Source organism: Peromyscus maniculatus, chromosome 2 (genome assembly GCF_049852395.1).
Source record: "Peromyscus maniculatus bairdii isolate BWxNUB_F1_BW_parent chromosome 2, HU_Pman_BW_mat_3.1, whole genome shotgun sequence".
In the NCBI taxonomy this organism is placed as follows: Eukaryota; Metazoa; Chordata; class Mammalia; order Rodentia; family Cricetidae; genus Peromyscus; species Peromyscus maniculatus.
The window spans coordinates 29,835,208-29,861,301 of record NC_134853.1 but is presented as its reverse complement, the minus strand read 5'-3'; the positions used below and the strand labels follow the sequence as shown (position 1 = coordinate 29,861,301).

The window sequence follows — 26,094 nt, the reverse complement described above, 5'->3', positions numbered from 1 at the left end:
TAGTGGACATATGTCTCAAAAGACACCCCTTTATTCCCCTGAAATCTGATAGAAATAATTAATGATGGTTTATCATTATATAATATTTAATGTTCATTTTAACCATAATGTCAGGTATTTTTGTACATACCACTTTTTAAGTCTGCTTTTTTTTTCCACAGGAAGAACAAGAATTAGGAGAGAGAAGAGCAGCTGAACTCGCTTGCCTCACTGGACTCTTTATCCTTAGAAGAACTCAGGAAGTCATCAATAAATACCTGCCCCCCAAGATAGAGAATGTCATCTTTTGCCGACCAGGAGCACTGCAGATTGAGCTTTACCAGAAGCTGCTGAGTTCTCAGTCTGTCAGGTTTTGTCTTCAAGGACTATTGGAAAATAGCGCTCATCTCATCTGCATAGGAGCCCTAAAGAAACTGTGTAATCACCCTTGTCTTTTGTTCAGCTCTGTGAAGGTGAGTCGTATGGAAACTGCCAGGCCTGAGGTGAGGGCTGTGTGGTGTGGGAGTCCCAGGAGGTAGGCTGTGCTCTGCCCTGGAGTGGCATTAGTGAGGGCTTCAAATGCTCAGTGGCTCCTCCTGTGTGCTTCTGTTGAAGAATGTTAACAGCCTTTGCCATGGTCTCTCTCTTCCTATTTTATGTTGATGTAGTCATTTGGTTTTGTGTATACTAACAAATACTGAACTTACCATTAAAATAATTTATTTTTCTTTTTATAACAGTAATACATGATTTTTGCATAAAATTTGGAAAATTCAGAAAATTCACAAAAAAAATAAACAAAATCAGTATAGAGCTCACACCTGTAATACCCACATGTGGGAGGCTCAGGCAGGAGGATTGTTTTGAATTTGAGATCAGCCTGAGCTATAGAGTAAGACTCTATCTAGAACATAAACAAAACAAAAATAAAAATCATTATATACTTTCCAGCCAGAGAAAACTACATTTTAGTATTATTAATAGTACTAGCTAACAGTTATTAGTGTCTGTATACTAAGAATAAAGTGCTTTTCTGGTTTTATTTTGTTTATTTTTTACAAACTATTTGGAATAAGTACTATTACTGTCATCCCTTTCTATGTTAAGGGGTGTGTGTTGCTGTCATGCCAGGCTGGTATTATATTCCCCGGCCCTAGTGACTCTGCCGCTTCAGCCTTGAGAATGAATAGTTGGCACAAGGAGCACCCACTACTGTGCTCAGCTCCCACCCCTGCTTTTGTGGCACACTCCAGGATGGCCAGGGTACACAGAGAAATCTTGTCTTGGGGTGGGGGATGGGGGATCGGGACTCAGAGATATTTGTGTATAATCTTATTCTAGAACATTTCCCAAATTAGATTCCTTTTATAGGTGTGAATTTGAATGATGACGTAGTTGAGCCAACTGCTTGCATATTTAAGGCAGTCTGCAGCATGGTAAGAGTTTTTGAGATTAGGACTGGTATCAGTTCCCTAAAATTGTACCTCTAGTTCTTTTGCCCTGAGGGCATCGCAAGCAGCTCAGGTTGGCTTTGAAGTTCATATGGAGCTGAATTCTGATTCTAATTGCCCTTATTTCCCAACAGCTAGCATTCTAGGCATGCACTGCCACTCCCTGCTCTAATTTTTTAACTTTTGGTGCATTTGGTACTTAGGCTATATCTGTGAGACTGGTTTTTTAATCTGGAATGTGGAGCCAATAACTGCTTCATGATGCCATCACTGTGACATTGTAACAGGGAATTATGGGAAGAACCTAGCAGAATGCCTGGTTAAAGAAGTTGTACAATAATCATTAATGGTATTTCCAGCTCACCATGGAAAAATTTTATTAAATTCTTTAAATAGTAAAATCAAAATATGTTCCCAAATAACCTTCCTAAACAAAACTGTGGGTGCTAGCTTATGTATGAGATCATTAATTATAGATTTAAAAAATGGAGTGCTCTAACAGAATTCTCCAAGTTCATCCTACAATGGATCCTATCTACTTAGTTTATTGTAGAAGTGAGCTTTATGTAACTCTGCAGCAGGCTGGATTATAATATTTTATTAAGCAACTTTTAAAGAAACACATTCTATATACAGTGGTAAAAATTAAACCTTTTGGGCATGAAGCCCAGGAAGAATAGAAGCCAAAAATTTTTCCTTAAAAGGAAGAAATTATGATGGCTCAGAATATATCACTTAATTTAGAAAGTTTTTGCATATTCTGTGTGTGTGTGTGTGTGTGTGTGTGTGTGTGTGTTGTATATAAATGTGTGTGTCTACCCCAAATCAATTCTTTACAGTGTAAGCATATTCAAATATTTAAACTAAACCCTGGGTCAAGGCTTCTTCAAATTGTATGCAGATCTAACCTGATACAAATTCTTCAAGTTGTACAGATATTCAGTCAAGTGACTTGACCTAAGTGTATTTTGTGTGCATGTGCCAATAGCCCAATTACAACTAAATATGTGCCCAGAAAGATTTGTTCAATACAAAAAAGGCATATAGCATGCATGAACACCAGGGGAGTTAAAAATATATATAGTAATTACTCAGTTAAATAAGGTTAAAGATGAAAATAGTGTGGAAAAAACAAAAACAACTGACCAGGTATGGTGGCGCACGCCTTTAATCTCAGCGCTCTGGAAGCAGAGGCAGGCAGATCTCAGAGTTCAAGGCCAGCTTAGTCTACATAGGGAGTTCCAGGCCAGCTGGTCTATAAGCACTTGAGATTTGCATCAGGCCCTTTTCTAGAACCGAGATAACAGCAGAAGGAAGAAGCCTTCCAGGGAGACAGTGGTGTAGACTGAACAAAGTTTCAGAAAAAGAGAATCCTGGGGAAGTAGGAAGACTGACAAGACCTGCCATTCCTGACCATTCAGCCTAAAGAGGGACTGCTAACCAGTCACTCTAGTCTAATCCTGTGTGTTTCTCTGTCAGCTGAGGCATTGGAAGAAAGAAGCCCGAGTCTGTTGGTAAGATAGGGCCCTGGGTTCAATATCAGCGTATCCTGCACCCTCGTTCTGAGATTATAAGCAAAAACGTGTTCTAAGATAAATTTCTCAGTTTATTGCTGACATCTTTACTCTTAGGAAGAAACTGATATGACTTATGACTCAGGAGACTGTTGTGCCTGTTTTAGTTTGTCATTTGGGAGAAGTTGTGAGCAGAGAAAAAAGTAATAGGGAGGAAAGGGGCAGTGAAACGGAGTAAGAAGTATTGATAGGAAGGAGATGTCAGGGTTTGGTAAGGTCCAGGAACTCCGCAGGAGGCATGGTTAGTGACCTATGAAGATCTGCTTGGCAGGTAGCGGACTACTCTGTAAGATTGGCATTTTCCTTCCTTCCTAAGACTGTAAATGTGAACCAGTGTTAACTCACATTTGAACAGGGTAAGGAGCTTAGCGCGCGCTGTGATGAAAATGAAGAAAGGAGCCTGTGCAAAGGCTTGCTGGCTGCGCTCCCTGCTGCTTACGACCCTCTCCAGTTCTCTGAGAACCAGTCTGGGAAGCTACAAGTGTTGGTACAGCTCCTGGCAGCCATCCGTGAACTCCGTCCCACTGAAAAGTAAGCCCTGCACCCAGCCACTCATGTTATTGTGACTACAACCCCTCTATAATCCCTGTTCTCAGTTTATTTGGTTTACTTTCTCCAAAGGATAAATTTTTATTTTTTTGATTTTTGAGACAGAGTTTCTCTGTAGCTTTGCGCCTTTCCTGGATCTCGCTCTGTAGACCAGGCTGACCTTGAACTCAGAAAGATCCACCTGCCTCTGCCTTCCAAGTGCTGGGATTGAAGGCATTCGCCACCACCGCCCAGCCCAAAGGATACATTTTTACAAGTCACCACTCACCTGGAGGTGAGAGCTGGGGTTCTGTGTAGACACTCTAAACTTCTTCCTTCTGACGAGCCCAGCGAGGTTTGAAGGTGTCTGCACTCGGGAGATGGCTCCGAGGTTGAGAGTGCGCACTGCTCTCTGGAGAACCTGAGCTGGCAGCAACTCAGTGGCTAGCAACTGCTTGTACCTCTACCTGCCTTGGCCGCTCCTTCCGTCATATTGGTGTTGCTGTTTTCCTTTAAAAAACAAAACACAATACTGCCTTAAACATTATGTAACACTGTTTTGTTTTCTGTTGACAGAGTGGTTTTGGTATCCAACTACAGACAAACCTTGAATATTTTAGAAGAAGTATGCAAGCGTCATGGATATGCTTATTCAAGACTTGATGGCCAAACACCAGTCTCTCAAAGGCAGCAAATTGTTGACAGTTTCAATAGCAAATACTCTACTGATTTTATTTTTTTATTAAGTTCAAAAGCTGGTGGTGTGGGACTTAATCTTATTGGAGGATCCCACTTGATTCTCTATGATATTGATTGGAACCCAGCTACTGACATCCAGGTAGGAATATTTATGCATTAAGTCAACATTATGAGTGCCTAGGAAACCAATATGATGATGTGTAAATAGTTGTTGGGTACTGGGCTCTTGTTTTGTATCAGGCACTCTGTTTAGTGCTCTCCATGACCATCTATTTAATATTCACAACATCTCCACATGCAGATGTAAATAGCCCGTGTTTCCTATATGTGAAGAAGTGGAAGCTTGTTCTCCCTCCAACATGAGAATTCAAAACCAAGCTTCGCATCACACTATACGGCTAGGCTTGCAGGGCGTTCAGGACCGCTGGGGATGACAGTAGCCTGTTGTGGATGCCATGATGGATGTGTGTAGGCTGCAGTAAGGTGATAGCATTAACTACTTTAGGAAACTTTGCAGAGAAGCCCAAGATTTCCTTCAGTATACAGTCCACTTTCGGGTAGTTTAAGGTTTTTGACATAGATTTTTACCATAGTTGGTGTTTTTGTTATGGGATCCTAAGACAACCCTATGATTCACTAGGCTTCAGAGAACTGAGGAAAGCAGCTACACTCACAGTTATTATTTTATAAGGATACTAAAGTCAGCAAATGCGTGGGGCAGAGTCCAGGAGAGACCAGGCCCCATGTGTCCTCCTCAGAGCTGTGTGGACTGCACTTACTCCGCACTGAGGGGTGACGGCATATCTGGAGCACTGCCAGCCAGGGAAGCTCGCCCGCCCGCCCGCCCGAGGCTTGGCGTTCAGGGGTTTTGTTGGTTCTCTAGGCAGGAAGTGCCTCCATGACTGCCTGATGGATTTATTCAGTCTCCCTTCCCTCCAGAGGTCAGTCAGATTCAGACCATGTGAAGCTGATGATACTCAATATGAGGGAAGTTAAGGATGGTTGTAGAAATACAATCTGCGCTGAGCACAAACTGAAGTTTCAACAGGAGAGGCGGGAGTTGAGGAAAAGGGAATAACCCTGATTTCAGGACCCAGGCTGCTTGTGGACAGAGAGAACACAGCACTTGATTCCTTCTCTGAGTGGCCTCTGGTTTGTTGCTCTTGGGAGTGGTACTCTTTGAAATCTTTATCTCACAAGTTAAGGGATTTTCCTTTGTAAGCTTTAGATCAGTAGGTAGTTTGTGTGGTAGAAATTGATGGCCGAGCATGCTGGCATTGTCCTGTACCTGGTGGGTTTCCCCTTTGATAAGGTAGGATAAGGGCAGCCACATGCTCACATTGTCAATGAGAGGAGCTCAGTGCAGGCTTCCTGGGTTAAGGGCGTGAGCCTGGCATCTCCTGCCCCTATGTGTGCTGTTGCTATTACTCGTCAGTCAGAGGCATGGGCAAGGTTTAAACACCAACCGTTTACTGCACAGTGTCATTGTTAATGCTTACACTAGAGGGAGCCTGAAGTGATTGCAGATGCCTTGAGGAATTTTCAAGGGTGGATTGTTAGCTGCGTGGACCCTCCCCGCGCAGGCTGTACTTGGTTCTTTGCGTCTTGACTGTCATGTTTTATCCAGATACCATCTCACTGCTGCATGACCCTCCTGCAGCTACTTCCCGTGCCTCCCCAAGGGTCCGCTCAACCTCCCTCTCTGAACCCAGGGCAAAGACGTAAAGTACATGCCATGGGATGTGAGTGCAGGCCAGAGGAGAGCTTGCAGGACCTGTTCTCTCTTACAGTGTAGGTCCTAGGCCTCAAACTGGGATTGTCAAGCTGGTGCTTTTCCCTGCTGAGCGTCTTGCTGGCACGCCACTTTGTTTTTTTGAGCTATTAGTGAAATCCAGAATTCCCTATAGTAAAATATATTCCTGCAAATTGCTTATGTGCAAGAGCCATTGGTTTCTACTGTACTCAGAATTCTTATTTTGTCTAGGCTATGTCTAGAGTATGGAGAGATGGTCAGAAACACCCTGTGCATATTTACAGACTCCTGACTACAGGTAAAAAACCTTCAGGTGACAAATATGTATCTCCTTAAAAATTTTCTTTGCAGGAAAGGCGCAAAGCTGCACAGAGAAACCCTGTCTTGAACCCTCCCTCCCCCCAAAAAAGAAAATTTCTTTGTGCTTCAACATCTGGAATGTATTCTTTTATCAGTTAATAAGTAGCAAATGTGTTTTACCCAACACAAATAAGAGACACAGGAAGGGAACCTAATGGGTGCTTTCTCCCCAGGTACAATAGAGGAAAAGATCTATCAAAGGCAGATCAGTAAGCAAGGCCTCTCAGGGGCGGTTGTAGACCTAGCCACGTCATCTGAACACATCCAGTTTTCCGTGGAAGAGCTTAAAGACTTGTTCACGTTACACGAAAATTCACCGTGTGTGACCCACGACCTGCTTGAGTGTGAGTGCACAGAAGAAAAAGGTCACACTGGTGAGTGTGTGTTGATCTCATTACCACAGTACAGTCAAGTGTGTCTGTGAAGACACTCAAAGGGTGACTTACAAATATCTGCCATTTGCATGTATTAGTTTTCTCTGTCCCTTGGGTTGTGGGGCAGTCACTAGGTGTATGCTTGAGAAAGTGTTCAGTTGAACTTTAGTTTCTCATTTCTGAATCTGTTGTGAAAAAATAACTTATGTAGGCCAACCTCTCACTGCCTGCTAGGGTGGCTGCAGAGTAAGAAAAATGTTTTAAATTTTATTACAATTTCATAAAAATCTTATACTTACTAGAATTACCTATTGTTTGTTTAAATCTTGTAAGACTTATTTATACTGGGGCCAGACTTTCGGAGGTGCTTAGAGGAAGCAACCGCACTTCTCAGGACTTGACCTGCCTGTGATGTTTGCGTAAGCCTGAACTGACCAGTCTCTACACTTAGACAGACTCACAGGGACTGGAAGAGAAGGAGGAAGTGAGGAAGCAGTGTCGGGGATGGACAGTCGCTTGGCAAACTCTACCGTTGACAAGTGCTCGCTGCACAGTCATGAGTGTGGATCCTGGCCTTTGTGCAGATGTACAAACGTACCCCCACTCGTGTGCACGTATACTCACCCGACACCCATGCACACATAAATAATAAAAACAATCTTTAAAGGATAAAAAAAAATTGTGATTTTAAGAAGTTACTCTTTTTTTTAAACTTTTTTTTTTTTTTTTTTTTTACTTTTTGAGATAGTTTCTCTGAGTAACTCTGGCTGTCCTCTAGATCTGTAGACCAGGCTGGCCTTGAACTCATAAAGATCTGCCTGCCTCTACCTCCTGAGTGCTGGGATTAAAGGCATGCACCACCACTGTCCAGTTTTTTTTTAACTTCTTAAAGGGTGGAGTTGGAAGTGTGTAAATGGTGTAAATACAGTACTTATATATGAAATTCTCAGAAACAAAACATACTGTACATACATATTAAATTGATGTACACATATCTATATATGTACATATATATATAGATATATGCATGTATATGCATACATTTCCTTTTGTGGTTTTAGAGATTGAATCCAGAGCCCTGAACTCGTTTTCATACAGTCAAGTATATATTTGTCAGATAACATTAGTGTTACTGAATGGCTCACAACTGTCTGTAACTCTGGCTGCAGGGGGTGTGATGCCTCTGGCCTCCTTGGGCACCTGCACTCACATGCACATACCCACATGCAGACTCACAAACTACATAATTAAAAAGAATGAAAAAAAATCTTTAAAGAAATCTTGCTTGAACTGGTGAGTTCATAAGTAGCGTTTATGACCCATTTCATAGGAAGCCATTTTATAGTCTATTAGTATGCTTGCTGCAGAGTATTAATGAATTTGATTTATGGAGTTCTGACCCAGATGTTTGCTTTTGCAAACCTATCTGGCTTCACAGAATTAATTTATTGGTGCTAGAGATAGAACCAAGACCTTATGTACTCAAGACCAGGGCTCACACAGTGACACCATCCTTGACTCTATCTCGTAGGGCTCTGATAACGGACTGTAGACTGGTAAACGTTTCTTTGTGAAAATATTTGTTTGGTGTATGTCAGAGGCCAGGTACTTATGGAGTGTGCAGTAACTGCCTATCAATATTTGTAAAACGGATGAATGACTGACTGTTTTAGCTTGAACTGTGTGATTTGATGTGACACATGGTAGGACTCACTGTGCAGTGGGGACATTCATTGTTTACTCATTTCAGATGATGCATTGGACACCCCTGTCACCTCTAGACCGTGTCAGCTTGGCCCTCAGCACCGGAAGTCTAGCTCCCTGAGACCTTTGTCCATGTCACAGCTGAAGCAGTGGAAGCATTTTTCAGGAGACCATTTAAATCTTACAGACCCATTTCTGCAAAGAATAAGGGAAAATGTGTCATTCTTCTTCCAGAATATAACCAACCAAGCTCCTGCCATCTAATGAAGGACAGACACTTCCTAACATTCCTTTGCTCCCCTTAAAATTAATATAGGAATTAAATGTAATTTTGAAAATTAACAAAAGTATTTGAATTATAATAATGAACTTTGTTTCAAAATATGCTAATTTAAATACAATAAAAACTGAGTTGTTTGCTTTCTTGTGTATATCCTTCAGTGTTGGAAATGAAATGTTAGAGATGCGCTGTCCTGCATCTGTTCGTGTGAGTCTGTGATTGACATGCTTCCCCCAGTGGTAGCAGCTCCATCTTATTTCCCTGAGGCTAAGGCTGTTGCACACTTGCCACCATGTTTACCGGCTGTCTCTTCATTTGAGGACTGTCTGTGTAGTTCGTTAGCCCATTTACTGATGGGATGGTTTAGGGATTTTTTTTTTTTTCTGTTTAATTTTTGTGGTTCTTTATATGTCCTGGATATGAATCTCCTGACGGGAAGTTGGCCAAGACTTCCCATCCCACAGGCTGTCTCTTCACCTGGCGGTGGTTTCCTTTGATGGGCATAAGGGCTTTGTCCTTGTTGTTGCTTTTAGAAATGGACGCTGTGGAAGGGAAAGCATGCCGGGGATGGGAGTGGGCGGTTGAGCTGGGACGAGCTGGGACGAGCGTGTGCTAGGGAGCTGCTGCTCCTGTTGTCGGTACTGCTTCCTGTGAAGAAGACGGCTGCCCATGCCGCTGTCTTCAAGGGTCTGGTTTCCTCCGGCAGTTTACAGAATTTCAGGTTTTGATTTGGAATAGGTTTTTGTGCAGAGAGATGGATCCAGTGCCATTCCACATATGGAAACCCAGTTCCCCCAGCACCATTGTTCAAAAGTCTGTCTTTCTCTACAGTGGTTTTGATAGCTTTACCAAAAATTGGAGAGCTGTAGCTGCACTGTCTGTGGTCTGCCCTTCTGTCTGGTCTATGATGGCTTTGCTTTTTCACTGGAGTTGTGTAGTATGCTTCGAGAGCATATATTGTGGTCAGGATCACTTTAGCTATCTGGGGCCTTTGTGCTTCTAGATAGACTTAGGATTCTTTTTCCTAGTTCTGTGAAGCATGTTGTTGGGATTTTAATGAGATTTCATTTAATCTGCAGATAGCTTTTGGTAATATAAGCATTTATTATTTTTTTATAATTTTTTTTTCATTTTTCTTTGTTAAGAAATTTTCTACTCTACATACCATCCACAGATCCCCCTCCTCCCTCCTCCCACCCTCCAACCCTCCCTCCCTCCCAAGCCACCCCACATCCCCACATCCCCCAAATCAAGGTCTCCCATGTGGAGTCAGCAGACACTGAGCCTAGGCAGGTCCAAGCCCCTTCCCACTGCACCAAGGCTTCGTAAGGCGTCACACCACAGGCACCGGATTCCCAAAATCCTGCCCATGCACCAGGGACGGATCCCGATCCCGCTGCCTGGGTGCCCCCCAAACGGTTCGAGCCAAATAACCGTCTTCCGTATCCAGAGGGCCCAGTCCAGTCCCATGGGGGCTCCACAGCCACTAGTCCACAGTTCATGGGCTTCCATTAGTGTGGCCGGTCATCTCTGCATATCTTCCCATCATGATCTCGACATCCTCCTGCCTGCAGAATCCCTCCTCTCTCTCATCAATTGAATTCCCAGAGCTCAGCCTGGTGCCTGGCCGTGGATCTCTGCATCTGCCTCCATCAGTCACGGGACAAAGGCTCTATGATGACGGTTAGGGTATTCACTAGACTGGTCACCAGAGTAGACCAGTCCAGGCACCCTCTGGACCACTGCCAGCAGACCAAGGTGGGGTCATCCTTGTGAATCCCTGAGAGCCTCCTCAGTACCCTGTCTCTTCATATTCCTATGATGTCCTCATCTATCATGGAATCTCCCTTCCTGGCACTCGGTCCCTGTTCCAGCTTGACCCTCCCATTTCCCTATGTTCTCTTCCCCCATTCCTCGCCCTCCACCCTCCCCCGCCCCAGTTCACTCATGTAGATCTCATCCACTTCTCCTTCACAGGGTCATCCATGTGCCCCACCTAGGGTCTTTTCATGTTAGCTAGCCTCTCTAGAGTTGTGGGTTGCAGTCTGGCCATCCCTTCCCTCACATTTAGTATCCACCTATGAGTGAGTACATACTATGTTTGTCCTTCTGAGTCTGGGTTACCTCACTCAGGATGATATTTTTCTAGTTCCATCCATTTGCCTGCAAATTTCATAATGTCATGGTAATATAAGCATTTTTACAATATTAATTCTTCCAACACATGGTGCTGTCTTTCCATCTTCTAGTATGTTCTTGAATTTATTTTTTTCAGTGCCTTGAAGTTTTCATTCTAGAAATTAATCCTGGGTAGTTTTTTGTTTTTGTTTTTGTTTTTTTTGGAGCTCTTGTAAATGGGACACTCTCCCCCCTTGATTTCTTTTGTGATGAATTCATTATTAGACTAAAAAATGCTACTTTTTTAAATATATATCATATATATATAAACTGGTAGTGTCTCATGTCCATGCTGGCCTCAAATTTGCTATATAGCTGAGGTTGACTTTGAACATCTGATCCTCTTTCCTCCATCTCCCAAGTATTGGAATTACAGGAGTGAGCTACCAAGGCCAGTTTATATTGTGCTAGGGATTGAACTCAGGGCTTGGCACATGCCAGGAAAACAGGCTGCCAACTGAGTTACAGTCCCCAGCCTCTGCATGCTGATTTTGTCTGTGTTAAAAGTGTTTATCTGATGCAAGAGTTTTCTTTTTAAAACAACTTGTTAGGAGCTAAGAAGGTGGTTCAATAGATGTGGTGGCTTGAAAGAAATGGCCCCAGAGGGAGGGGCACTATTAGGAGGTGTGGCCTTGTTGGAGGAAGGGTGTCACTGTGGGGGTGGGCTTTGAGGTCTCCATTACTCAAGCTACTTCCAGTGTCACAGACCACTTTCTGTTGCCTGCAGGATGTAGGACTCTTAGCTACTTCTCCAGCACCATGTCTGCCTGCACGCCACCATGTCCCACCATGATCATAATGGTTTGAATCTCTGAAATATAAGTGAGCCACCCCAATTAAATGTTTTTCCTTTATGGGAGTTGCCTTGGTCATGGTGTCTCTTCACATCAATAGAAACCCTAAGACAGTAGATAATGTTTGCTAGTGTTTTTAATTGCTTACATTACAAATGTTAAATGCTTTGCCTTCATCAGCAACCCTGTGAGATAGGCCCAGTGTTGGATGAACTGGGTTTCTTTTTGTGCAAGGATAGGTGCAAGGTCATTTGTGAAAGCTAAATGTGTAGGGAGGTTGAGTACCAAAGTATGGGTAATGCCACAGAGGGGAAAAACAATTGCATCAGAGTTCTTAATTTTTATTTGGAAAAACACCCTATTAAAAGTTGAGTGACCTTTCAGTACTTTGGGTGTTGCTGTCAAATGTGACAGAGGAAGACAAGATTGGAAATCTGAAGATAAGAGAGGTAAGGACAAGAAGACAAAGTGAGATTGTAGAAGGAGCTGACTGGGTTAGATGAAACCAGAAAGCTGAGGATGGAGAGTATTTGTTGAGAAATAGCTGTCTCCTTGTTCTCTAGAAATGTGTATGTTAAGACATATGGGAGGAAGCCTTCCCTCCATCTCTGTCCCAGTCTGAACTCCTACTCTGAGGATACAGTCTCATGTGTCCAAGAAGAGGCTGAGCATCATGGGAAAACCCATGTTACATGGGACAAAGCCTGTGTGATGTAGGAGCCCAGAGCGAGAGGAGCACCGAGATGCTAAGCTCTTAGAATCAAGGAAGACTGTGGTGGTTTGAATAGGTCTGGTCCCTAGAGACTCATTTGTTTGAATGCTTAGCCCATAAGGAATAACACTATTAGAAGGTGTGGTCTTGTTGGAGGAAATGTGTCACTGTGGAGGCAGGCTTTGAAGTCTTCTATGCTCAAGCTTCACCCAGTGTGGGACACAGTTGCTTCTGCTGTCTGCAGATCCAGATGTAGAACTCTCAGTTTCTCTAGCGCCACATCTGCCTGCACACCACCATGCTTCTCACCGTGACAATAATGGACTAAACCTCTGAACTGTAAGCCAGCCCCAATTAAACACTTTCCTTTGTAAGAGCTGCTGTGGTCATGGTGTCTCTTCATAGAGATAGAAACCCTAACTAAGACAAAGACTTTGGCCCTTGCTTGGCCAGGGATCTGTGGGGTCCAGATGTTGAGAGGCCCCTGTTGACATCTGAGCTGCAGATACAGAACATTCTTTCTCTGTTCTCCCAGTCATCGGCTCTGCTGTGTAGCACTGAACACAGCTCTCTCTTAACTGCTGACTTGCTTTGCTCTCCTCCCACCAGGCTGGGTTCCTAGAGGACGGATTTCAGTCCATTTGTGCTCATTCAGTCTCTGGACCATCTGTGATCCAAGGCACACGGCAGCTGCTCAGAACTTGAGTGACTGATGTACTTCACCTCTTCTTCTTCACTGGTCTGTGGGTTCTTTGCTCATGGATTTCATTGTAAAATACTAGTTCAGTATCTCAGCACAGAGCTGTGTTCCACGCAGTTAAAAAGACTGAAAGGAACTGTGAGGTGCTTCAGAGGTCAAGGCACTTGCTGCTCAAGCCTGGGACCCACATGTTGGTGGAAGGAAAGAACTGACTCCCCGTGCATGCCCACACATCACACACAGTTAAGGGATTGCCTTGAGTTTCATAAGAGACTTTGGACTTTTGAACAGTGTTGAGACTAGAAGACTATGGAGACTTTTTTTTTTTAATAATTTTTTTATTAAGAGATTTTCTATTCATTTTGCATACCAACCACAGATTCCCCTGTCCTCCCTCCTCCCACCCCCCAGCTTTACCCTCCAACCCACCCCCCATTCCTACCTCCTCCAAGTCAAGGTCACCAATGGGGAGTCAGCAGAGCCTGGTACATTCAGTTGAGGCAGGTCCAAGCCCCTCCTTCCTGCACCAAGGCTGTGCAAAGTGTCTCACCAGACTATGGGGACTTTTGAAGTTGGGCTAAATGCACTTTGCATTATGATGTAGCCATGACCCATATGGGTGCCTGTGGGTGATATGTGGTGGTTTGAATGAGAAATGTCCCCCCTAGGCTCAGGTACTTGAAAACTTGGTCCCCAGTTGGTGGCACTGTTTGGGGAGCATGGGGAGCCAGACTAATCCAAGGCTTTCTCAGAGGCCCCGATGAAAGCACAGAGGAAGCTGTAGTTCTGTGTCTTTGTCCAGGAGTGGACTTGGCAAGGCCGGTCTAGGGCTGGAGCCAGTGCCTTGAGGAGCCAAGTTTGCAGTTTCTGGGGACCCGACTCTTCCCCCGGGCTTTGGTTATCAGTCCTTAAGCAGCTGTGTCTGAGGTTCCTGGGTTCCCTTTGCTGACATTGTCTGATTTAGCTCACTGCTGACCTTGGCCATTGTCTTCCTCCATATAGTATAGATGATGCTGTACTTCCTAACAAACTTGCTCGGCATAAGTCATCAGCTCATTCAAGACTGCCTGGTTCCAGCCATTGCTTTTGTTTTCTTTATTTCTCAATCCTGGTCCTCTCACTTGACACCTAGCTGCCTTGCTGTTTGGGAGCCTTACTCCTTCGGGTTTGGATCAGGGCGGGTTATGGAATTTTGGAGTTAGATCCTTGCTGGAGGAGGTGCCTACTGGGGCTCCGAGTGTTTATAGTTTGCCCTCTGCTGTGTTTGGGGTTGACGATGTGATCTCAGCTCCCTGCCATCATGCCAGCCAGCTGCCATGCCTCCCTACCATATGGACTCTATCCCTCTGGAACCATAAACCCAAATAAAGCCGTCCTTAAAAACAACAATGGAACCACCAAAGAATGCAGATTCTTTTTGCTCCCATGATTCCTATCAGTCTGTCATACAATAGGTAATAATGTGGTTTGAGATCGGCCTCCATAGGCTCATACATGTGCATGCTTGGTCTCCAGTTGATGAGCTGTTAGGAGGTGTGGCCTTGTTGGAGGAGGTGTGTCACTAGGGGTAGGCTTTGAGGGTTCAATAGCCCATGCCAGCTGTAGTCTCTCCACTCCCACTTGTGGCTCAGGATATAGCTCTCAGCTACTTCTCTAACATCATGCATTCCTGCGTACTGCCATGCTCCCCACCATGATGATAATGGACTAAGCCCCTGAAGCTGTAAGCAAACCCCCAGTTAAATGTTTTCTTTTATAAGTGTTGCCTTGGTCATGGTGTCTCTTCATAATAACAGAATGAAAGGACCAAGCAGATGCCATAACAGGCTGCTCAGTCTTCTCTCAGAGATCAGGCCTCAATTTCAGTTTCCTGAGACTTGTGCAAGCAGTTTCTGGGAGGGTCCTGAACAAAAGACATAGTCCTTGCAGTAGCTCCCTTTCTGCATGTACTCTGACTGTTCAAGGTTCAGTCAGTTGTTTACTGTCTGGAACCCCTCAACAACTTAGAGCTACGTGCATGGGTCAATGTGAAAGCCTGGGCCACTGAGCCAACCCCCACAGTCAGAACATGCTAGGCCAGCCAGCCTCCATGGCAGCTCAAGGACAAAGCCTGGGACTTATCCAGGCCTGCCTAAAAATGGATAACTGTAACCACCAACTAACCCTAGCCAATTAAAACCTACTAACATATTGCCACTCACATAAACCGATCCTGAGTCTGTTCCTATGAAGTCTGTAGACCCCCAAGTCCACCTTGCTTTAAAAACCCTGCCCCATGGCTGCTCAGGGTCTCTCCTGCTCCTCTGCTTCGTCAGACAGAGAGTCCCGAGTTAACTCCCAACAATACAAAGACTCTTTGCTTTTGCATTGGATTTGGTCTCTTGGTGGTCTTTGAGGGACTCTGGGTACACACAGAATACTGAGCTATGGAAGAGAGACACAGGAAACTAGTCCTAGCTATTAAAAAAAAAAATCTATTACACAAAGAATATAGGATTAAGGACTAACACAAGGACTAAGTCAGAAGTAATAGCAATTATAATATAGAATTCATTTCTAATTACATACATATACCTTTATACAGCTTTACATTTGTACCCTTGTTTTTAAGTGACAGTGTAAATATATTTAATCATATTCTCATAGTACTGGATCACTGAGTTTAAAACAAAGACATCTCCCATCCTCCATAATTCAAGTTCTGGACAGGCCATCTTCTACACGCCCTTTAGCAGGGTGTGTATAATAAAGGAGCAAATAAAGTCCAGCTGCGTTCCCCTGTAGTATCAGTGAAGACACACAGTCCCACTGCCCAGGCAACTGTCTTGATCCTGTGTTGGCCAAATTGCAATCCTAGGACTTGCAGGAAACACACACAACCAGCAGATGGCACTGTTTCTGCGATTTGATCCAAGCCGACTACTGTGTCCTACAGGGTTTGCTGACGGTTGAGTTTTGGTGTTCAAGGAAGGATTCACCATGATTGGTGTATTATTCTCCCCTTCCTGTGTAGAGAGATTGTTTTGGCTAGGACTAGTTTCCTGTGGCTCTCTTCCATAGCTAGTCTGTTCTTTCCCTTGAGCTGTTTCAAATGTCTGTCCCTAAGACTCCCTCTTTGCTGCCCACAAAATCAATACCAATTCAGGATTCAGCTTCTATCATTAAAAAAATACTGTGGGGAAGAAGCCTTCTGATTCAGAAGATGCTTTATTGGAGTTTGTTACCCAGCTTGAAAGCCTGGAGTGTTAGATGCAATTTAATCATTATACATTTTGGAAGTCATAAAAGTTATAATATTTTTTGAAGTTCTTATGTGCCTACTGCCTCTCCCTGCACTAATTACAAAAGATACCACCCTGCCTAGTCACATGGTTCTGTCTCAGGTAAAAGTCTGACTCAGCAGTGCAGATTGCTGAGTCCCAGGAAACTGGCATTCTCAGTTCCTGCAGACGGGCTCCCCAGATCATTAGTGCATTTTAGTCAGTGGTAAAGAACGGCGAGTCTCCCCCTTAAGGGCCCAGTCAAACGACATGCCGACTTTACCTCCTTCTCATTAACTACCTGTTAACTCACCAGAGAGTGAGGTAAACCATCCCTCCCCAGGGTAGATGCTAAGAAAGGGGCCGGGGGACAAGAGTGGATTGAGCTGTCTTCAGTAGGGCAGGGACAGCGCAGTCCTAATGAGATCAAGGGACGGAGACTCAGCAGTGGGGATGTCGGCGTGGGGAGCGCAGCACAAGCAAGCTTTGACAAAGTCATCTATAAGAAGGCTTTGCAAGGAGGTTACAGTCTTGTTTGTTTTGTCTGCAGTATTATTTGTTTTCAACTTCTAGACTGCAATGAGTTCTGTCGCTGTTATTAATCTGTCACGAGAGCAGCATCAATGTGAATAGCCAGGGGCTTGTATCCGCGCTTTGGGAGTGTTGGTGTTGTAATGACTGCTTCCCACTGTAAGCAAAGCCATTGCAGTAGCTGTCACATTAACCTTTATCCTTCGAATCCTCTTACATTCAAAATTCAATTATGGGCAGAGAAGACACTGTCAGCTTTATGACAGGGGCTGGTTCTCTAATCTTCATTCACTCAGCTCTCTGGATGTTAGAGCCTTGGAGGAAAACATTCAGGGGGAGCCCTGTGTTCATCACAAAGCCTTGTTGTGTCTCAAATTATGCCACAGAACCATAATAATAAAAAACACACAAAACAGGAATGCCAGCCGGTGGAAAAGAGCAGAGGACCCAGAAGTAAGTCTGCACGGCCACCAGGCATCCGCAATCAGCGATGCAAGCAAAGGACTCTCCAGAGTGGAGAGGCAGGGGACAGAATGAGAGCCTGGACCAGCTCAGTCTTTACCATGCCCACACAGGGGACTAGCATCTAGAGTGTATAAGGAGCCAGAAAAATTAAATACCTGGACCAAACCATCTGACGGGTGAGCAGGCTATTGATTAGTTCTCAAAAGAAGAGACAAACAGCCGACGAATACTTGAAAAGATGTCTAACATCCTTCACCATCAGGGAAATGGAACTCAAAACTGTCTTGACACTCCATTTCACCCTATTCAGGATGGCTACTGTCAGGAAAACAGGAGGCAGCTGTGTGTAGTGATGCACACTTTTTTTTTTTTTTTTTTGGTTTTTCAAGACAGGGTTTCTCTCTGTAGCTTTGCGCCTTTCCTGGAACTCACTCTGTAGCCCAGGCTGGCCTCAAACTCACAAAGATCCACCTGGCTCTGCTTCCCAAGTGCTGGGATTAAAGGTGCACCCGGTGGAACTTCACTCACTGATGGTGGGAGTGTAAACTAAGGCAGCCACTAGGGAAGTCAGTTGGGGTTCTTCAAAGGTAAAAATGGAATTACCGCGTCTCCACTGGACCACTCCTGATATGTTGGGGCCGTGCAGCCTAGTTCTGGACCAGTATGAGTGCTTGTCCACTGGGTCTCCAGATGAGGCACAGGGAAGTCTCACTGGGCAAGGGCCAGTGGACTTCGGGACCGCGCAGAATACTGCTGGGACCGCGTGGCCTGCACGCTCTCTTCTCTCTCATTGATGATATCCTTGGTGGTTTTAGTGTCTCTTTGTCAATCATGCATGGGACAGATGTGAGCATTCCTGGAAACCCCATTTTTTCTCGAATATCTTCCCCTAAAATCCTTTGGGAGTGATACTTCTCAGGTTTCTTGTCTGGGGATGCCAGCTGTCACTTCAGCCCCCGGGAGCTGTTCTGATTCCGTGCTGACAGGATGGGAGGAAGATCACCCCTATTTCTGTAAATATGTTTTGATGATATTGCTGTTCTTGAAAATGTGTGCCTATGTCAATCACCTTTTAGTTTTGTAAAGACAGGATGTACCTGGCTCATTATTTGGCCAAGCTAGCAAAATGATAAATTGTTTTTGGTTTAAAGATGTTTTGATGTAAATATTGGGAGAAAACATATTTGACATGTTTGTTTTTGATGGAGGCTAATGTTGGAGGATGAGAAAAACTTGCTTTTTAGTATGGAAAAACATGCTTGTTTTTGATGTATAAATAAAGACAGCTGGAGCTATTCAGGGCTGGCCACTTGTGCGAATCTCATCTGGTAGTTGGACTGTTCATTTCTTCACGCTAACGCCCCTTCCCCATCTCAGGACTGAACCCAGGCTGTGGCGGGACCGTGGCTCTGATAGATATCCAAAGGACTCTAAGTTGATATACCACAGAAGTACATGTGTGTCTGTGTTTATTGTTGCAATATTCACAGTAGCCAAGAAATGGAATCAACTTAAATGCTCACAAATGGATTAATGGCTAAAGAAAATGTACATATACACCATGCAAACCTTTTTCAGTAAAGAACAATGAAATCAGGGTGGAGAGATGGCCCAGTGGTTACAAGTGTGTACTGCTCTCTCTCTCTCTTTTTTTTAAGATTTATTTATTTATTATGTATACAATGTTCTGTATCCCTGCAGGCCAGAAGAGGGCACCAGATCATTACAAATGGTTGTGAGCAACCATGTGGATGCTGGGAATTGAACTCAGGACCTCTGGAAGAACAGCCAGTGCTCTTAACCTCTGAGCCATCTCCTGCTCTTGTAGAGGACCTGAGTTCAGTCAAGTGGTTCACAATTGCCTATAACTCCAGCTCCAGGGGTCCCATGCCCTCTTCTGGCCTCTGTTGGCACTGCACTCACATGCACATACCTGCCTCCCACATACATATGTAATAATAAAAAAAACTTTAAAGAAGAATGAAATCATGACATTTACAGGAAAATGAATGGAACTAAAGACAAATGCTAAGCTAAATAAGCCAGACACAGACAAATGCTGAGTATTTTCTCTCATATTCATAATCTATAGTTGAAATTTATATTCAAATTATTGTTAAATTTAGATAAATGTCGATAGATGGATCCATATGTATGTATTTCTTACATATGCTGTGTTTCTTTCCCTGATTCTGGGCTCCAGGGCCCGGGTGCTACCTTCCTGCTCTGTGATTGGTTGGTTTCACAAGTCACCAGGGGCAGAGATGGCTCTGATCTCACTGAGCCCAGAGTCAGGGTGCTACTCTGTGATTGGTTGGTTTCACAAGTCAGTTGGCCAGGGGCAGAGATGGCTCTGATCTGACTGAGCCAAACTGTGTTTCTTTTTCCCCTGATCTGAGCCATCTTCCCCTAGTTCTGGGCTCCAGGGTTAGGGTGGGTTTCTTTAGCCAGCCCCCTTTCCCTACAGGGAGTATCATTAGTTTTGTCAACTTGACACAAACTGGAGTCATCCGGGAAGAGGGACCTCAGTTGAGGAATTGCCTCCGTCCGATTGGCTTCTGAGCATGCATGTCTGTGGGGCATTTTCTTGATTGATGATTGATAGGAGAGGGCACGGCCCACTGTGGGCGGTGCCATCCGGGGCAGGAGGTCCTGAGTTGTATCAGAAAGCAGGCTGAGGGAGCCGTGGAGAGCAAGCCGGTAAACAGTGAACCTCCATGGCCTCTGCTGCTTTTTCTGCCCCAGGTTTCTGCCCTGGAGTTCTGCAGCTTCCCTCGATGAGGGACTGTAATCTCTAAGTGGAGATTAACCCTCTCCTCCCTCAAGTTGCTTTGGTCACGTGTTTTATCACAGCAACAGAGAAGCAAACTATGACAGATGGTAAGAAGGATGGGGAGGACACTGGAGAAGGGATAAATGAGAACAAATAACGTGGATGTGTGAAATGCATGATGAAACCCACCAAGGTCAGTGACATCACTTTGTGTACTAAATTTTTAATTTTCAGTAAATAAAAGGAACCAGGAGATAAATTCTTTAAAAAAAATTTCTTATTTTTATTTTTTGTGTGTGGATATTTTGCCTGCATGTATGTTTACATACCATGTGTGTGCTTGGAGCCTATGGAGGTCAGAAGAGGGTATCAGAGTCCCCAGAACTGAGTTACAGCCTGTGAGCCACCATTTGGATGCCGGGAATGAAACTGAGGTCCTCTGGAAGAGCAGCCAATTCTCTCAAGTGATGAGCAGCTCTCCAGCTGCCAGGGAAACTTTAAAACAAGTACTCATGTGAGAGTTATTACTCAGACAACCCTGCCCCTCTCTGAAAACAAAGCCCACCTTTGGCACTTTGGGGCTCCTGAACCCACAGATTTTAGCAATGATACTAGAGGGAAATCTGCAGTATCTAAAGTTGCATGGACGTGTTCTCACTGGAATGTTAGAACACGTGGACCTGTCAGTCCTGAGCTGACAAATGATTTCAGTCGGGCAGTGAGGATTCTGGTTCTGCTCCACCAGGAATATAGTTAATGACAGAGACAAGCAATGGGTAGGTATTTATTTCCCTAAAGTGTTTAAAAAGATTTCAGAGTTGAGGGAGAAATAGCATGTACTTGCTTTATTGAGGAATAGTGCCATGAAAACATCAGCTTTGTCAAGTAGGTATAGTGGCCTGTAATCCCAGTACAAAGGAGGTGGAGGCAGGAGGATTGCCTTGAGTTTGAGGCCAACCTCTGCTATGGTATGAGAACCTGCCTTAAAGCATAAAAAAGTGCTGGAGAGATAGCTCAGCAGTTAATAACATTTGTTCTTACAGAGGCCCAGGGTTCTAGTCCCAGCACCCACCTGGAGGCTTAGAACCATCCCTAACCCCAGGTTTAGGGGATCTGATGCTCTCTTCTGACCTCAGGCACCAGCACACATGTGATAGAAAGGCACATGTGAACAAAACACATAAAATTAAATAAACCTAAGAAATACATTAAAAAGCAAAACAACAACAAAAAACAAAAGCAAAGCCATCCCATGCAATGAAGTCATTAGATGTTGGAGGATGGTCCAGTCACCTTAATCTATGAAATTCTGGGCTTATAAAGGACTTAAATATAGAGCTATTTAAGATAGCTATTTGCAGAATTGTGTGCTTATCTCAAGGAAGCCAGAGCCTTATTAGACAAAGAGTAAGTCAGTGTCCTTGTTATGGTCTGAGCACTTGGCTTGGCGTCAGCAGATCTGGACATTCTAGTCAACTCTCCTGTAGATTGTGTGGAAGTCACTTAAAATGCATACTTTCTTGTGATGATGATAATAATTCGTGGATTCCTGGCTATGTGCCAGATACTTCTGGGTCTAAATGCCTTATTTTGCTCATGAAAATCCCAAAACTTAGATGTTATTACCTTAAAAAAAACTTTTATTGATTCTTTGTGGATTTTACATCATACATTCTAACTCTACTTAGCTCCCTGTCCCCTCAAATTCACCCTCTGCCCTTGCAATCTCTCCCTCCAAAACAAAACCAAATTTAAAAGAAAGATCAAAAGCCAAGCAAAACAAAGAAATAAAACAAAAATAAAAACAAAAGCAAACAAAAAAGAAGATTTTTGTTGTGGCAGCTGAAGAGCGGCTGGTTGAGACACACACTTTACCCTTCATCCACTCATCTTTATTTGCAAGTGTTCATTACCACAAGTCCTTGGTCCAGCTCGAGGCCTCTGGTTTCTGCTACCCCACCAATAATGGGCTCTCACTGGGGTTCCCCTTGGACATCCTGTTCTTGTCCCACGTTCGTTCCTTTCACATGCTCCAACAGTTCATGGATTCAGTGGATGTTGGGGTGGACCAACTCATAACTGTGGTTCTGGGCCTGGGTGGTAGCTGGGTTGGTCAGCTCACTAGCTTTCCCTCATTGTCACTACTTACAGAAAGATAAGGCTCAAACCAGTTGCTGAGGCATGTGCCTAATGTACTTTCTTATGAGCCAACCTGGAGTCTGCCTGAGGGTGTGGTGATATATTGTGTACCCCAATATATTGTGTACTTTAATAAACTTATCTGGGGTCAGAGAACAGAACAGCTACTAGATTGATACAGAGGCCAGACAGTGGTGAATTAAAGGCGTGTGCCACCATGCCTGACTCTGTTTCCAGTGTGGCCTTGAACTCACAGAGATCCGCCTGCCTCTGCCTCCCTTAGTGCTGAGATTAAAGGCGTGCGCCACCACTTCCCGGCTTTTTTTTTTTAATTTTAATTTTTTATTTTATTTAATAAGACCTTTTAAGATTCGTGTTACATGGGGGCCTAGCAACAGGCACTGTCAGAGGTTCTGATCATGTCCAGCCAATGAGGGACAACCACACAATGTCACAGGATCGGGAAGCAGCCTGGGTGCTGGAAGGAGGGTACATAAGGCTTTCCCTGTTACTGATGAATAAAGGAGTCTGCTGTTTGCCTTTCACCTGACTCCTGGTGTCTGTGTCATTGATGCTTTGCCTTCTCACCCCCTCCCCCAGGGAGCCGTTAGGACCCAGCAACAACTACCCAGATGAGCTCTCCAGCACTGTCTTCGCTAGTTCACCTAGTGCAGCCTACAGCAGGGAGCTGGGGGCCAGTTCTCCTGCTCTAGGGCCCTCAGATCCGGGTCCCCCTCACTCATATCGCCAGAGCCAGCTCTGCTGTTTTGCCCAGGTACAGGGCGCTCTCTCCTGATTGATGTAGGGGACATGTGGGGGCAGGGGTCAGCTCTCCTGCTCTCGGATCTGAAGCAGAGGCTGCTTTCTCGAGCACTGCAGCAGGTGAGGGTCAGGGCCAGCTCTCCTACTCTTGTGACCCCAGGCCAGCTCTCTCACCTGCTGCAGGAGGCAATGGGTGAGGGGGGAGGGCATCTTTCCCTCACCCATGCCAACACTTGGCAGATGGGGGGGCAGAGTCAGCTCTCATGAACTCATGCCCTCAGGGTCAGCTCAACTGCATCCCCTGACCACAGGGTCAACTTTAGACTGCTTCCTAGGTGAGGTGCATGCCTATGGTGAGGGGTGGGGTCAGGGGTGAGTGCTTCCTTGAGGGGTAGGGTCAGTTTGCATGTTACAATATCCAGCAAGGGGCAGGACCAACATCTCAGGGCCAGTGAAGAAGGTGAGCTGTCTCAGCACAGCCTGGTTCCAATGATCCTGTGTTAACACCAGTCATGGACATCACCACAGACCCCAGCTGCAACAGGACCACAGATCCAGACATGGCCCTCGGCAGCAGCTTTGCCCCAGACACCACCATGGCCCAAAGGCAGCACAGGCCTCGCAGATCAGCATGGTCCCAGCAGCAGCATGCTCCCCGCTCCCCTGGGGGGGGGGGTGTTCAACATGGTCCCGGGTGGCTGGCCAGACCCTGGGCATCTGCAGAGCCCTCGGTGACAACTGGAGCCACAGACACCACCCCAGACCCTGGCCTCTGCAGGGTCACAGACCCAGACATGGCCCTAGGCAGCGGCACGGGGCTGGATGTCTCCATGGCTCCAGGTGGCAGCACCAGCCACCCAGGTCAGCATGACCCCAGGCACAGCATAGTTCTTGGACACCAACATGTCTGAGGTGGCCAACAAGACCCCAGTCATCCGCATGGCCTTTGGTAACAACAGGAGTGCCAGACATCAACTCAGACCCTGGCTGTTGTAGGGCCATGGACCCAGACATGGTCTTCTGTAGCAACCCTGGCCTAGATAACACCAAGGCCCCGGGTGATAGTGTAGGCCACTCATATCAGGATGTCCCTGGTGGCAGCATGGCCTTCAGATGCCCTCATGGCCACAGATGGTAGCCCAGACCACAGGCACCTGTACGGTCCCCAGTGATGACAGAAGCCACAGGCATCACTCAGGCTCCCTTGGCTGCTCCATGCCCCGGATCAAGAGCTGGCTCTTGGTCACAGCCTAGGCACAGACATTTCGCTGGATTCGGGTGGCCAGCTGGGCCATTCGCATGAGCTCGTTCCTCACCACCCTCATCTTTCCGGATCCGCCTTTCTCCCCAGACCACAAACCATTCCGCCTCTCCCTCTCCTCCGCCTCCCCACCCTGTGCTCACCGCAATAGTGCCCAACTGCCCAAGTCATAGGTGGGACTTGGTTCAGCACTGCCAGCCACAAGGGATGGCGTGGAGCTGCTCTTTCCTCCCCCATGCCCGGGCCTACAGACCTCGGGCAGCACTTGGCACGATGGTCTGGTATGTGTGTGGGCACCATCTGTGCCCATTGCCCATTAACCCCCCCCACAGGTGGGGCCACTGCTATTATCTTTATTATTGGTATTTTCTCCATTTTACATGGGAGGAAGATGAAGCCTCAAGTCTAAATACTTTCCAAGAGCAATGCCTGTTCATGACAGAAGCTGAATTTAATTGTAAGCCAACGTGGCTTCAGAATTTCTGTATTTGATTCCTAAGTTAAATGAATTTAAAGGCTATTTCTGCAGTCATCAGTGTGAAGGGCTGCAAGTCTCTACTGTTTATGGCAGAAACACATATATCAAGATATGTTTAATGAGGGCAAAAATCTCAAAACAACAACAACAACAACAACAACAACAAAGCCAAGGAGTTGGGCGTTTATGAGGAAAAGTGTTGGGTCGGTGGGATGGTCGGTGGGTAAAGTCGTTTGCTGTTAGGTCTCATGGTCTGGGTTTGGTCACTGGGACCCACTCCGTAAAAGGAGAGAATGACTCCATAAATTGTCCTCTGTCGTCCACAGGCTGTGTGGCATGACCCTAACGTCCTGTAATAAAAATGTGAAGAAAAATATAGGAATAGAAAGTAAAAAGGCTCATTTCTAAGACAAAAATAATTAATAAGAACAACCATATAAAATACTTGTTAATTTATTATCTGTGACTTTAGTTTATTCTCCTGTGTGTCCTTGGAAAAAGTATTCGTAGATGAAATGCCGTTTATGGGAATGGCCTGCAGGGGGCAGCAACGGCTCACAGTTGTCATCCGGCCGCGCGGGCTGGTCTAAGAGGCCATCTTCCTGCTTCCATTCTTTTTTTTTTTTTTACTTTTTAAAAATTTTATTTTATAATTTAATTTAACTTTACATATCAGCCACTGATTCCCTTGTTCTCCCCCCCCCCTTCGCTTTCCTCCCAGCCCACCCCCCATCTCCTCCAGGGCAAAGACTTCCCTGGGGGGATTGAGTTCAGCCTGCTAGATTCAGTCCAGGCAAGTCCAGTCCCCTCCTCTGCATAAGCCCCAGGTTCCAAACAGCCAACTCGTGCACTAAGGACAGGTCCCAGTCCCACTGCCTGGATGCCTCCCAAGTAGATCAAGCCAATCAACTCTCTCACCTATTCAGAGGGCCTGATCCAGTTGGGGGCTCCTCAGTCATTGGTTCATAGTTCATGTGTTTTCATTCATTTGGCTATTTGTCCCTGTGCTTTATCCAACCTTGGTCTCAACAATTCTCACCAATTGGACTCCTGGAGCTCCACCTGGGGCCTGGCTGTGGATCTCTGCATCCGGTTCCCTCAGTCATTGGATGGGGTTTCTAGCACGACAATTAGGGTGTCTGGCCATCCTATCACCAGAGTAGGGCAGTTCGGGCTTTCTCTCGACCGTTGCCAATAGTCTATTGTGGGGGCATCTTTGTGGATTTCTGTGGACCTCTCTAGCACTTTGCTTCTTCCTATTCTCATGTGGTCTTCATTTATCATGGTCTCTTATTCCTTGTTCTCCCTCTTTGTTCTTGATCCAGCTGGGATTCCCACT

General features: G+C 45.2%; 1 protein-coding gene across 4 annotated transcripts in view; it reads left to right on the top strand.

The window, feature by feature from the left end:
* Positions 1-8,845, top strand: part of Rad54b (RAD54 homolog B) — an 88,420-nt gene extending 79,575 nt beyond the window's left edge. For 3 of the 4 annotated variants that reach the window (XM_006974939.4, XM_042270840.2, XM_042270841.2), the window contains 6 exons: positions 162-452; positions 3,360-3,535; positions 4,109-4,370; positions 6,216-6,282; positions 6,518-6,718; positions 8,469-8,845. In XM_006974939.4, the coding sequence (XP_006975001.1) occupies positions 162-452; positions 3,360-3,535; positions 4,109-4,370; positions 6,216-6,282; positions 6,518-6,718; positions 8,469-8,686 (1,215 nt within the window). In that variant the 3' untranslated portion in view covers positions 8,687-8,845. The remainder of the gene's footprint in view (positions 1-161; positions 453-3,359; positions 3,536-4,108; positions 4,371-6,215; positions 6,283-6,517; positions 6,719-8,468) is intronic. The other variant, XR_013048987.1, reaches the window with a different exon arrangement.
* The last annotated feature ends 17,249 nt before the right edge of the window (positions 8,846-26,094 follow it).